The 14,121-nt window shown below is 47.7% G+C and overlaps 1 protein-coding gene across 3 annotated transcripts in view; it reads right to left on the reverse strand.

Moving 5' to 3' along the window:
* ACVR1B (activin A receptor type 1B) overlaps positions 1-14,121 on the reverse strand; it is a 33,362-nt gene that overhangs the window by 3,324 nt on the left and 15,917 nt on the right. For 2 of the 3 annotated variants that reach the window (XM_032876738.1, XM_032876739.1), the window contains 6 exons: positions 12,741-12,980; positions 11,672-11,920; positions 8,046-8,276; positions 5,331-5,498; positions 3,868-4,024; positions 2,514-2,638 (listed from right to left, as the gene is read on the reverse strand). In XM_032876738.1, the coding sequence (XP_032732629.1) occupies positions 2,514-2,638; positions 3,868-4,024; positions 5,331-5,498; positions 8,046-8,276; positions 11,672-11,920; positions 12,741-12,980 (1,170 nt within the window). The remainder of the gene's footprint in view (positions 1-2,513; positions 2,639-3,867; positions 4,025-5,330; positions 5,499-8,045; positions 8,277-11,671; positions 11,921-12,740; positions 12,981-14,121) is intronic. The other variant, XM_032876740.1, reaches the window with a different exon arrangement.

Consider the following 14,121-nt stretch of genomic DNA (forward strand, 5'->3'; position numbering starts at 1 on the left):
ATTATTGTTTAAGAAATTTAAAAAATTAAAAAATCTAGCTAATATTTCAGGATTGACAGTATCAGAATATTGGCATTTTTCAACCTCTAATGAATGTGGATTTGGACAATGATCACTGATTGCTATTAACATCACAAAGAAGACAGAACCAGCATTATGTGCCTGGTGACAGAACAACTTTGGGGGAAAAAACTGTGTGTGTGTGTGTGTGTAACTCTCATCATTAGCTGTAACTATCACAGGAAATCCACAGGAATAGAAGAACATGTGAATGCCAGGAAAAGGTAACTGGCAAAATCTAGATAGGAAAACTACAAGGCAAATGATCTAGATTCTCCAATGGAATAAACTGCAAAGGAAAAAAAAGCAGAGGGGACCTGTACATTATAAGAGACTTAAGATGTGTGTCAGCCAACTGCAGCTGATGGACATTATTTGAGCCCTAATTTGAACAAACTGTTTAAAAAATCTGGAGACACCTGGGGAAATCTCAACCTGCACTGGTTAAATGATACTACTATTCACTTTTAAAGTATAATAACAGTGTCATGTTTTTAAGTTCTTATCTTTTAAAGCTACAAACTGAAATACTTTCTGTAATAAAAAGCTAATTTAAAAATTCCAAGGTAACTTTCCCTGCCTTTTTCCAGGAAAAATTCTACTGTTCTGAGCTAGTGGGGCAGATCTATAAACAGAGTCTGACTTGGTAATTATCTAAGGGGTAGCTGAGAAACTATGCTCTGGCCTCAGTCAGCCGGTGTTTGAATCCTAGCTGATTAGTGTGACCTTGGACAAATTACCTAATTTTGCTTTGACTCATTCTCATCTGTAAAATTATGAAAATAATAGTACCCACCTCTTAGGTTCTGCAGGACAGATTCAGTGAGTTCATACACAGTGAGTAGTGAGTAAGTATCATTATTACTAGAATACTCAGCCCCAACTTCTGGGGAAAAAATTAACTTATTCACAGTTTAAGACCTGTGTGACCAGATTTTTCTTAAATCTGTTTTATGTGTATATAATGATGCATATTTCAGGGGTGCCTGGCTGGCTTAGTCAGTAGAGCACACGACTCTTTAAAAAAAAAAAAAATAATAATAATTATTATTTTTTGTCAGAGTGAGCGAGCACAGGCAGGCGGAATGGCAGGCTGAGGCAGAGGAAGAAGCAGGCTCCCTGCTGAGTAAGGAGCCTGATGCAGGACTGGATGCCAGGACGCCGGGATGATGACCCAAGCCGAAGGCAGCCACTCAACCAACTAAGCCACCCAGGCGTCCCAAGCACACGACTCTTAATGTCAGGATCATGAGTTCAAGCCCCATGTTGGGGGCTGGGGGGTAAAATTTGCTTTAAAAATAAATTTTTAAAAATGTTATATGTGCAATTCCATGAATACCTGGGTGCCTGCTCCATAATATGAATCTTCCCAAACACACGAGAGACGGAGAAGGTGAGTAAAACAGAAGAGCGTTCCACTGGAAGACTTACCAGTTCTTTTAAGTTCACTTAATTTTAATTTATTTCATTTCCATTGACCTGGAATCTTTTACATCAGAGACAAATGGCTGAGGGAAAGATTCTAGTGGTTCCTGAATTTGTTTACATGGCAGAAAAGTTAGAAGTCATTGTATAATACTGATGTACTAAGCTAATGATAAAAAAATGTTTCCTGCTAGATCTGATACTACCTTTTACTGGATTCTGATATGGGCGAGCAGTGCAAATGCCAAAGGTGTAAGAAACAATTACAGAATAAAAAACCCAACTCATTTTGAGAAAATCCTGTATATTAATAAACTTTCTATTCCAAATTCAGAAATTACCACCATTACCTGATCAGCACTATGGCCTGAGAGCTGGTGTCAGAACATACTCCCTGCCTCTCATGGAAAGGGAAGCCCTGTATTAGTCCTGGGCTATTCCTGCCCGGGGCTTTCCCAAACTCTGAGGATAAGGACAATGTGTTTAAAAAAAAAAAAAAAAAAAGAAACAAACAAACAAACAAAAAAATAAGCCAAATAAGCCTCCAGAATGGTTACTACAATGTAAAACACTATTCTACAGGGGCACCTGGATGGCATGGTCGGTTAAGCATTCATTCAACTCTTGATCTCGGTTTAGGTCATGATCTCGGGGTCCTGGGATTGAGTTGGGCTCCAGGCTGGGCATGGAGCCTGTTTGAGAGTCTTTGTCTCTCCCTCTGCCAACCCCTGAACCATTAGCGCACTCACACTCTCTCTCTCAAATAAATAAAAATAATTTAAAAAATAAATACAATTTTGTAAAAAGCACTATGCAACAGAGTCAACACACCTTTAGTACAATCACCTCCAAGATTCCCTCATCTTTGATGAGGACCCGAGGTGTAACGGGCTCTGGGACTAGACACCCAATAGGTTGTAAAGAGAAAGGAGACACAGAAACACCAGCTCCCTCAGGTGAGCACCCTCAGTGGATCTGGCAAGCTGGACTGGCATGGGGGAGCAAGAGAAGGCAAAAAAGAAGGGTACCTCCAGAATTGCATCTCCGAGCAATCTCCCAATACACAAGCCCGAGGGCATAAATATCAGCACATTTGAAGGAGTCGAAGTGCTTCATGTTAATGGTTTCATCGAGCACTTCGGGGGCCATGTATCTGCAAGAGCAAAGGAAATAAGATCACGCCAAGAAAACGAGGATTTCTTCATTTAAATTCAAGTAGTGATTCAGGGGCCCTCTGAATGTAGAAAGGCATCACCCCAAGAATGCTCCTTGGGGAGCAGGAAGTGATCAATTCTCTTTACTGCCAACTCCCATGTTTTGGATTCGAATCTAAACACTTCAGCCAGGGCTGAGTGATACTAGGCTGCTCTTCTTTGTACCTCTATTTTTTAACCATCAAGATGTAAGTGTGTTTTGCATGTTCTGATTTCCTGACAGTAGTAGTTGTTCTGTGGATCACAGGGCAGTAACAACCCGTAACATCTGGTGGTTACTGGGGTCTTGGACTTTATTCAATGTAGCCACAGTGATGGGTTGAGTTTAAATTTCACTCTGAACTTCTTTTGTTATCTTACCTAATTACAGATAAAAATGAAATTAATTCTAGGTGATTGTTAAAGTCTTCCTTGGTTAAGTAGTACTACTTGAGCCACTCCCCCACCCCTTAGCAGCCCCCACACCTGAAGGCCAATGGCGGGGGGTCACCTCAGGCCTCACACTTTGGGGCCTAGGTAGCTGTACTCATACAGGTCAAGAGGAAGGAGGAAAGCAGCAGCACACCTGAGTCAAATTCACTGAAATCTGGCAGATAAATAGATCTCCTCTTCTGTCCCATTACAAGACCACTCCGTTTCCAACTCATGAATCAATCTACAATCCTAATTCCTTACTCCTTCCTTCACTTCTGTATGGAACAGGAAGCAGACCCATAATCCTAAAGGTGCCCCCACTCTCCACCCTAGGTCACCTCTGCTCGAGGCAGGCAAACCTGCTCTGACCCCAGAGCAAACATAGCCCTGTGTCAGCACAAGCACCCTTGGGACTACATATTCTTCCTCCCTGCCCCAGCCAAGGCTGTGGCCTGCCCCCTCTCAGATCTTTCTCCAGATTTTCTCGCTCTGCTGCCTCCCCTGCCCAACACCAAGAACAGCTACGTGTGTCTGGTTCTTGAGAGCCATGTTCACGACACCCGCATCTGTTGGAGGTAACCAGCACGGCTTTCCAGTGCACAGGGTGGGGCTTTGATTCAGCTTCCACTGTCGGGAGAGCAAAGGCCACACCTCCACGTCTATGTCTCTTTCTCCTTTGCAGATGGGGAGATGGGCGCTCATGCGCGCCTCGGTACAAGGGCAGGGCAAAGGCAGAGGCCCAAGGCCTTCCTACCGTTTGGTCCCCACCCTCTGATTTGGGGCGATGTCGATGGTGTCCGTGACCGCATCATGGCGGACAGCCAGGCCCAGGTCTGCGATGGCGCACATGCCATTTTTCTTCACCAGGATGTTCTTTGATTTTAAGTCTCGGTGAGCAATTCCAGGCTTCCCTGGCAGAGAAAAGAAAAATATGGATCTTTATATAGAGAGAGCATACATGTTAAAAGCCTAAGACTCCGCAGCCAGACTGTGTGGGTCCTACTTCTGGCTTTGCCTTCCACTAACCCCGTTAACCCTAAAAAGCGACTTAACCCGTCTGTACCTCTGTCTTCTCATCCACAACATGAGGCTACCGCAGTCCTCACTTGAGAGCTATGTGAGGACGAAACGCATTAATGTGGGTAAGTGAAGAGCTCAGAAGGACATGCACATTAGTGATTCTCATTCCTCCTCCTCCTTTCCTTTCCCTGAACTGATACACTCCAGGATAGAACTGCAAAGGAATTCCAGGAAGAACTGCTGTACTGGCTAGACTCTCACTGTCAAAGAGGCGAAGAGAAGGCCTGCTACTGTCACATGGTACTGTCACACAGTAGCCCCACAGGGGCTAGGAGCAGGATCACATGTTAATGGTTGGTTTCCAGTCAGGGCCAGCAAGAGCCATTGTCCTGGTCAACCAGAAATCAGGGAGCACACCCACAACGTGGACAAGAACCACGATCCCCCAGGGGCGCCTGGGTGGCTCAGTGGGTTAAGCCTCTGCCTTTGGCTGTCATGATCTCAGGGTCCTGGGATCGAGCCCCGCATTGGGCTCTCTGCTCAGCAGGGGGCCTGCTTAACCCCCTCTCTCTGCCTGCCTCTCTGCCTACTTGTGATCTCTCTCTTGGTGTCAAATAAATAAATAAAATCTTTAAAAGAAAAAAAAAAAAAAAAAAAAGAACCATGATACCCCAAAGAGCTGATGTCACAGTCAACCTACAAGGAAGCTCGAGGTCTGCTTCCTCCAAGAGAACCTTCCTAGGTTAGAAAAAGCCCAGTGTCTAACCCACCATGCAGTCTGTAAGCCAACTGTCCCCAATAGCGAATGTGTGACATGACTTTAGTGAACTGTGTTCCTCTGCCCTAGCTCCCTTTCTCCTCTGGGCTCCATTCTTTGACATGTGTGTGGAGACTTCGGGGATGACAGAACACTAGCTCACCACTCAGCAATCATGCTGGGCCAGCCGTTGACAAACAATGGAAACTTTATGTTCCAGAGCCCTGAGGGAATTCTAAAGACAGAGGTGGAAAGACCCCACTGGAGACACCTCTTGTTCTCAAGGGAAACTCAAAACCTCTCTCCCTTAGATTGGGCCACAGTTCTTGAGGCCCACCTCCAACCACCTCAGGAAAAAGGCATTCTGGAAACTAAACCTGGATGGTACCGGCTTTCCGAAGTCTACTCAACTTCCCGGCGCTCTGGCGGGGTCCACTCACCTTGGGTGCCCACAATCTCCATGTGCAGGTGTGCCAGCCCGCTAGCTGCAGACAAGGCCAGCTTAATCATCCCCTCGATGGTCACCGTGTATCGGTTTAGATAATCAAACAGGGAGCCATGCTCATGATAGTCTGAGACGAGCCACAGCTGTGTCCAGGTGCCATTATCTGCAGAGAACCACAGAGGAGTTCTGGAAGAGGCACAACTACCAGCAAAACGGTTAAAGCAGGAAAGAAAGAACAGGTGAACAACATGAGCGCCCAACTAGACGCCTGATTTCATGGTGGCCTCCACACCTCCTGAGGCTCCCCCTCTGTACCCGTTTCATCTACACTTGCTCACCAGTGTGGGGGTCCAGGAAGGACAGAAGAATGATGTTCTTTCTTAGGCTCCCTTATTTCTGGCAGGTGCTGTCAGAGTCTGAACACAACCTACTCATCTACTCCTTAGACCATGACTGGCTGCGCCCGCTGTGGCCAACGAGGAAGGCTTCGCAGACCCTCCTCTGTGCTCCACGAGCCTGTGAGCATAGCCCAGCCCCCACAACTGGCTCATCCCTAATGCTTCCTCTCAGGCCACGGCTCCTTCCAGGCCATGAGCTCTCTCTCTCCGGGAAAAGAACAAAGAGCTCCTTAGTGTGTTCTTATATTCCAGATAAAAAAATGCTTTTCAGTGCATGAAGAGCACAATTCCAAGTAGTGCAGAAAGGTCACCTTATCCCCAGAAGAGCAATGGAAGGTGGACAGCACGCGTTTTTCTAGGGGTAGGGGATGAGAGGCAGTGTGTAGTAGGAAGGAGGAAGGAGAAAAAGAAAAACCCAAAGCTGGTAATCTAATTAGGTTATGCTGCTGTCAATAGGAAGATTGGAAACTGGATTGAGATCTCCAAATTCCAGGCCGGTGCCAGTTCCAGGACACCATACTATACATATATATAATATATATCATGCTAAAAAGGCAAAAGCGAAGGAGTCCGATTTTTCCTCCTCCCTTGGCCCTAATGTGAGTTTTTACAGCCAGACCCCTATTCACATGGGCTGCCAGAATCAATACAGGGAGTGGCTTTTGGAACAGCACCAATTCTGGCTTCTCTGATTGTGAACAAGGAGCCCACCCAACAAACTGCTCTGGCACTCCAACCAGCCCTGAAGTTGGGAGGACCCTGGCAGTAAGTCAAAGTTGGAAGGGAAGACATCTTCTGAGCCTTTAACCTGTATGTAAAATTGAAGTGCTCTCAAAAGATGTTGCTGTTAAAAAATAAATAAATAAAAAGCATAATTTACTCAGAGGGAGTAAACATGTTCTCTTCCCCTTCTTCCCCCATGTTTGAGTCCGAGCCTCTTCCACTTAGGGGCAGTTGGGGCCATATGACAATCCCCCCCACCCAAGCAATGCAAGGAATCGGCAGTCTGCTGTGGTCTTAGGAAGGAAGAATAAATACTTAGCATCTTCTGCAGGCTTTGGAGACACTAACTTTGAGAAACTGCCATGTCATGGGAGCAGCCTCTGTCACAGCTGTCGGGGCGACTCTTCTCAAATGCACAAGCAAACACCTCCCAGTCTTTCCGACTTCAGGTGCGCCACCTGCCCACATGCCTGCCTCCCCCTCTCTCTTGAAGCTGCAAGGACAAGGCCCACGATTTGCTCCCTGTGACGATCGAAGCGGCTGGCAGAGGTCTTCCCCAACAGTGGTCAATGGCTGTTAGTGAATTAATGACTGAAATGCCAAGTACTCCCCACTATCTCAGAATAAACTGTAAGGCTCTCTAGGAGGCCCTTCACAGTCTGGCGGTGGCAGCCTCTCCACCCACATGACCTGCAGGGTCCCAGACACCCCTCACCTCTACATGTGTCTGCAGTGCCCTTCCCACTGATTCTTCTTCCTGATGGACTCCTGACACCCTGGCCTCAATCAAGCTCACGTGGAACCTCCCTGACCCCCATCTCACTCCCAATTTTTGCTCACTGGAAGAGCTTTAGACTGATTGGCTTTAGATTAATCAATTAGCTAATCGATTGCTATGAGAGTCTAGCTTCCTAGAATTCCTAGAATCAACTATTCGTTAACCTCTCATTCTCCTGGTCAGTGAAGCCCTCAAAAACAAGGATATGCCTGGCCACACAACAGAGACTCCAAATTTAAAGGAAAATGAGAAGGGAGAGGAAGGAGGAACCAAGGGACCCCAGGTCCAAGCCGACCAAAAGCAGAGCCTGAAGCCCATGAGGAGATGACACTCTGTGGGAAACCAGGTCACCCATGCTGTGCTGCCCGCTCCACTACACGTGTGGCCACTGCCAATTACATCACAGAACATGGACCGCACACTTTTCTGGGCTCTCCTGCCCTGGCAGGGGGTGAGGTCACAATTCTTCATTCCAGTGATTTTCAAGGTAAATTAACTGGAGCCCCTGCCGGGACTACACTAGGGGTGAGGGGAAGGGGTGTTAGGAATGTAGAGTAAGCAGGCAGGGTGAGGGGCTGATCTTGTTTATCTGCTTAATAACTTTGCTTGCTGAAGAGCCTGGGTTTTGGTGTAAGCTTCTCATAGAAGAAAAGTTGGAAGGACTGTCAGCCTATTCGGATTCTCTTTCTATGGGAGTAACTCGAAGGCGGTCCCATAGCCGTTCAACTTCCCCAGTGACCCCCACCCTCTGGGGCTACTGCTGGCTCTGGGACTGCCCCCCCCACCCCGGTACCCAAACCTGGCTCATTACCTTTATTGTCAGCAGCAATAAATCCAAGGATGTTTTCGTGGCGCAGCATGACCGTTTGGTATATCTCTGCTTCCCGGAACCAAGACCGTTCTTCACGAGAAGAGAAAATCTTCACAGCCACATCACCACCCCTCCAGCGGCCACGCCACACTTCCCCAAACCGGCCCTTGCCAATAATCTCCTGCAAAACGATGGTTCGGGCCACTGTGCGCTGGACAAAAAGGGGCAACCCTATGGACCAAAGAATGGAAAGAAGGCAGATATTGAAAATTTGCTGAACTTTGCAACTCCCACTCTCACTGCCACACTGGAAAGGCCATTACCACACAATGCCTCCAATCCACCCTCGTCCACTGACCAAGGACAGCTGTGGCTGCCCCTGCACCATGGCTAGGTGAGCAGTCAGAGGGCTAAACCAGGCAGCGACTGGCAGTGAGTGGACACAGAAACGGAAACGCACGAGATTAGCTGCGCCTTATCTAAGCAAATTTTCCTTTCAGTTAGTATGGGTGACAGATTTGTACACGTGTGACCAGATTTACCAACTCTGCAGCCGGCCTCTTGTGGACCAGTCCACAAGAGGACTTTATGCTAACTGAAGAGGAAAGAGGGCAGAGAAGAGGAAAGACAGTGCTCGAGGACTGGGGGTGCCTCAGGCAGCTTCGCTCTACAGCCACTAGAGGGCGGTGCTGTGTGGCCCATGAAAGCCCAACTGGTCAGGCAGGCAAGGTTCCCACCTCTCTCCAAAGCTCTGCTCACTGGTCAAGCTCCAGATACGCAACAAGAGACAACCCATGCTTATTCTAAGAGTAACTTTACTGTCTTTCGCAGGGCTCATTTACTGCTTCATTTGCCCCCTTCAGTAGTCTCCCTATCTATCCAATCACAGTTACCATCAGGACTGACTCGGAGCTCTCTCACATCCTCTCCCAGACCAAATAAACATGTTATTAATCCCTAAGTCCTGTGGATGTGAATACCATTTACCGGAGGCTTACTGTGCACCAGGAACTATGATAAAGCTTTAGATAAATTATCTCATTTCCTCACAACCACCTATAAGGTAGATGGTGTTATTATCCCCATTTTACAGATGAGAAAAGGAAGGCTCAAAAGGGAAAGTTAAGTAACTCATTTGAACTCATACAGGCAGCAAGTGGCAAAGAAGGGATTAAAGTTTAGAACTGCCTGCTCCCAAAGTTTATGGTTTTGTTTTGTTTTTCTAAGATTTTATTTATTTGACACCGAGAGATCACAAGTAAGCAGAGAGGCAGGCAGAGGGAGAGGGGGAAGCAGGGTCCCTGCTGAGCAGAGAGACCAATGCTGGGCTCAATCCCAGGACCCTGAGATCATGACCTGAGCTGAAAGCAGAGGCTCAACCCACTGAGCTATCCAGGTGCCCCCTGAAGTTTATGCTTTTAACTACAAGTCTGTAACCACCAACATGTCTCTCACATCAGACCCCTCCTCTCCATCCCCCTGCGCCCAGTTCTGGCCCTTCTTTAAAAGACTCCCCAACTGGTCTTTCTGCCTCCCCTGTCTTCGTCCTCCTGCCCTGCACACCCACACATAGCCTTGCCTCACCCTGCTCTCCCTAATGGGGGGGCTGGTGAATGAGTGAATTCACCCTCCACACCAGTGCCAGAATTCCTTCAACAGGAAAACATGAATGTTTACTTTGCCACATGAAAACTTCCGGGAGATGCCTCTTGCCTTACTGTATAAAGGACAGCACCCAAGGTCCTGCCCACCCGTGCTGTGCTGCCAGTCCCCACGCCCCAGTGTGGGCAGGGCATGCCTGTCTCTGTATTGTCCCCTGAACACATGGTGAGCTTCTGTGCCTTCCTTTAGCTCAAGGGGTTTTCCTTGGCCTGGAATGTTCCCTGTCCTCTAACCTCTCATAAAACCTCCAACTCTGTCTTCAAGAACCTTTATTTTTTTATTTTTTTAAGATTTTATTTATTTATTGGACAGAGAGAGAGATCACAAGTAGGCAGAGAGGCAGGCAGAGAGAGAGGGAGGGGGAAGCAGGCTCCCTGCCGAGCAGAGAGCCTGATGTGGGGCTCGATCCCAGGACCCTGAGATCATGACCTGAGCCAAAGGCAGAGGCTTATTAACCCACTGAGCCACCAGGCGCCCCTTCAAGGCCCCTTTAAATGCACCTCCCCCATGAGACCCTTTCCCAGCAATCCCCATCTCTTCTATCTGATCCTGGGTCAGCCCTTTTCATCTTTGTTTACCTTGTGTCACCCAGAGGGCCTTCAACACGTACATGCTGAAGGGAACTGAAAGCCACATGAATACTTATCACTTGAAAAACCACAGTATTAAAAGGCCAACACCTTCAAAGCTTTGCATATTTGGAATTAAGAAGGGACTTGAACAAGGAGAAATCGTTAATATAATTTTGCTCCAGAGGACTAAGTTACGACCGTGGACCTTCGTTAGCCTCAGCTAGTTCTGATCTCCAAAAGGACTCCAGAAAACCTGAGCTACCCTCCTGCGAAAGCAAATCAAGTCGCAGAGTCAGGCAGTTCTAACCACTGCCCTACCTCTTTCAGCAAAGAACAAGACATGTATTTTCTCTCTTCCTAAAAATATGCAGCTTTTAAATATATCCATCATTTTGGCACTCTCTACTGCAGAGCTTAATAAAGGCAAAACCACTGAAATTCAGGAGATGTCACAGCTCAAAGTACTCCTTGTGTTCAAGGAGGAATGTCTGGCCATGACTGATGGCATAGTTTCCCTACGGAACAATAGTCTTTGTCACCCGGCAAGGAAACATACGTAAACATACACAAAATTCTCACAATATGATTCTGTATGTTTTAGCCAGAATGGCAACAGAGTCCTTTGCAGATGATTTTTTTTTTTTTTAACAAGGACAAAATACCACCATCACTAAAATGATTGTCTTCATAAAAAGACTCTTTGGTACTCCTTTCACATCTAACAGCTAGCTGAGCTATGCCGAGACCTGAGCAACCCCAGTCCCTTTATCCTGAATTCCAGGCTCCCACCAAGGTCCAGGGTTTGGTTCAATTCCCTCGTCTAAGAAAGACTCGGTTACCAACAGGCCGTGCAGGAAACAAATGGTACGGATCCCATGCTGCCAGCCCAGGCTGCCTTTACGTAACCCCCACCAAAAAACCCTTGGGCAACTGGTACAAGTCAATGATTCACCAAACCCCAGCTCTCAGCTTTACTCAGTGTCCTTAAACTCCCCTTGTGGTTGCTCGGAGATCAATGATTAGCTATCACCACCTCACAGAAACCCGGCACACTCCTGTTTCTCCAAAGGGGCCCTTCCACTGAGCACTCCACTGCTCAGCTGGAACCAGGTGAATTTTAATAGATGTACAGTTACAAGACTTGAAGAGAGGCGGGGTTTCTGGAATGGAGAGTTTTGCAGTTGACCTTTGGAATCCCAGGGAATGAAAGCTTTTCTGTGGACCCATTATCTTAATATATATCAGACTCCAAAAGAAGGGGAATTAGGAAGCCAAATGCTTTCATGCTGGCAGAGACAAGCACAGCGCCCAGCCTTCTTCATAAACGGTCTATCCCGCTGGGAACCGGTGACGAAGACCAACCACAGACATAATCGCTGAAGGACTCGGTACCTGAGCCAGACCCTGATGTGGAGAGATCGTAGACAAGATCCTGGAGCGTCTTGTCTTTGGAGAGACACATCTCACACGAGGGATCTTCCATGTCCAGTCTCTGGCGGTTGTGATAGACACGCTGATGATAGTTAATGACAAGGAAAACAATGATGATGATGAGAAACAGGAGGAACACTGGGCCAGCAATAATGCCCACCAGCTCCACAGGGCCCCACATGGAAGGGTGCTCAGACTCCTTGAGGTGACCTGGGTCAAGTGAGAGAGGAGAGGGAAAGAACACCGTAAAAAAAAAGGGGAAAGCTCTGGCCTTAAATGTCCCCAACGCCTCCCCCCACGTGAAAAATGCCCTTTCCCTCTGCCTGTGTTCAAGGTGCCCTTGACCTCCCTGGTCTTACCGGGCTGTCTGCCTGCCCAGTGCTCTCAGATGCAGTCCTCTCTAATGGAGGAGCCCTTTCCAACAGTCCGACTCACCATCCACTCTGTCATCCGCAGCATTTCATGGGACTATCCCGCCTCAGTGCCCCAGACGGAGGCCAGCTTCTGCTCTTCCACTCGTAACAGCTGCTTTAAGCCCTGCAGCTTTAAGTCCCTCCTCTTCTGCTCTCCCAGTAATGCCTTCTATACGGTACACTTGCAAAGGAGTGCCAGCTAATAATACTTCTCAGCCATGACTGCTGTCCTTCTTTTCCAACTCTGGTCTCTTTTTCCATCTTGCCATCACCCTCGGCCTGCAGCCGCCTTTATAGAGCTCAAGGGTTGTCTCCATACCTTCCCGTGGGGATCCCTGCCTGGCTCTCCCATTCCTCACCAGCTGCCCACAGCTGTTCAGCCAGCAGCCAAAACGTGGCTTTCCCCTTTGGGACTACCCTGACCATCTGCCTACCCCTGACCTCTTGTCCACAGACCCGACTGGGGAGGAATCCCACCCCCTCGTCACCTTGGAGAACATCAAAAAGGTACCTTCACCTATGGCCAAACAAAGGGATTGGGAAAGAGCAAAGGATAAGATGATGGGGGTGCCCGACCTCCAGGATGAGCCAATAGTCCAACAAGGTTGTCCACTCACCACTGGGCACCCGCAGGTCGATCTTGTTGCAGAAGTCAGTATAGCAGCAGTGGGTGTTGCGGAGGTCCTCAGAGCTCAGGCAGTAGAAGGGCTTCCCGGCAGGGACCAGCTCCACTTTGGGGATGCAGGTGCGCACGTGGTGCTCCATGCCATCCAGGTTGAAAATGGAAACCATGCAGGCCCCATCTGTCTCACACGTGTAGTTGGCCTGGAGGCAGCTGGTACACGCACACTGCAGAGCTGCAGGAGATTGGGGAGTACACGGACATTAATGGGGAGATCTCCTCCTAGGTCCTTTTCCAGACTTAGCATACAATCCTTTAGCACACCTGATGTTCCCAAATAAGGAGCTTTTATACATACAGGGCACTAAAGATGACACCATCAATGGGAGCAACAACTTTTTACCTGCTTATTCAGCTCAGAAACCCAGCTTCCAAGCTCCACCATTTTCTTCTAAGTGCCCTATCTAATACCCGTGAGAAACAGAACTCTGTCTTAGACTCATCATACATTATTCTGTAGCTGGGAATGAAGTTTTCCTTTAAATATAGATCCCTGAGGATGAGAGGAAGGCACCTACCCCTTGGAGAAGACAGGACACCACCTCCTGCCCCAACCCTACATCCTCCATCCAAAGCCACACAGGCTGCCTCACTTGATGGTGGCTCATCATTCCATCCCCTTTCTCCGGCACCAGGCAGGCCCACAGTTTTCTGAATGCAGCATGCTCTCACACATTCTTTTGCTGCAGTGCTTTTTTTCCTGGCTACTTCTCACAAATCCTTTAAGATTCAGCCTGACCATCACTTCCCATGAAAAGCTTCCTGCCCACTAGTCCAATATCCTTCTTCTCCCTTTGGTCCATGGCAGGTGCACCTCTCACGAGGGGCGAAAAGAATAACCTCCGACGAGGATAATATTAATGCTTACCTCACAGAGTTATTGGGAGGATCAAATGAGCCGATGCATAAAAAGTGTTCAAAATTAAACCTACTCTGGAAGGTCCCTGGATATCACTTGAAAATCTTATATATGTATGTAAAATATATACACATATATAAAATATATAAATATATGTAAATATATTTTACACACACACACGTGTGCCCCCCCCAAATAGGCAGTGTGTGCAATCATATCTGGGACTAATGAGTTCTGCTGGGTGTTTTATACATAAGTTTGCACTATTGACAGGAAATTAGTGTAAATGAATTTGGCGCCTCTGAAAGCCAGTTCAGCAGCCCTGGAATCTGAAATCCTTTATTTATCCATCTAACAAGAATAGCACAGACAGCAGCAGTTGGTTCTCCCCAACACTGTCTCCCATGAGCCTAACCCAGCCCTGACCTCTCAGAACGGGCAGGAGCGCGGCTGGGAC

Source organism: Lontra canadensis, unplaced genomic scaffold (genome assembly GCF_010015895.1).
Source record: "Lontra canadensis isolate GAN:19392208 unplaced genomic scaffold, GSC_riverotter_1.0 scaffold59, whole genome shotgun sequence".
Lineage (NCBI taxonomy): Eukaryota > Metazoa > Chordata > Mammalia > Carnivora > Mustelidae > Lontra > Lontra canadensis.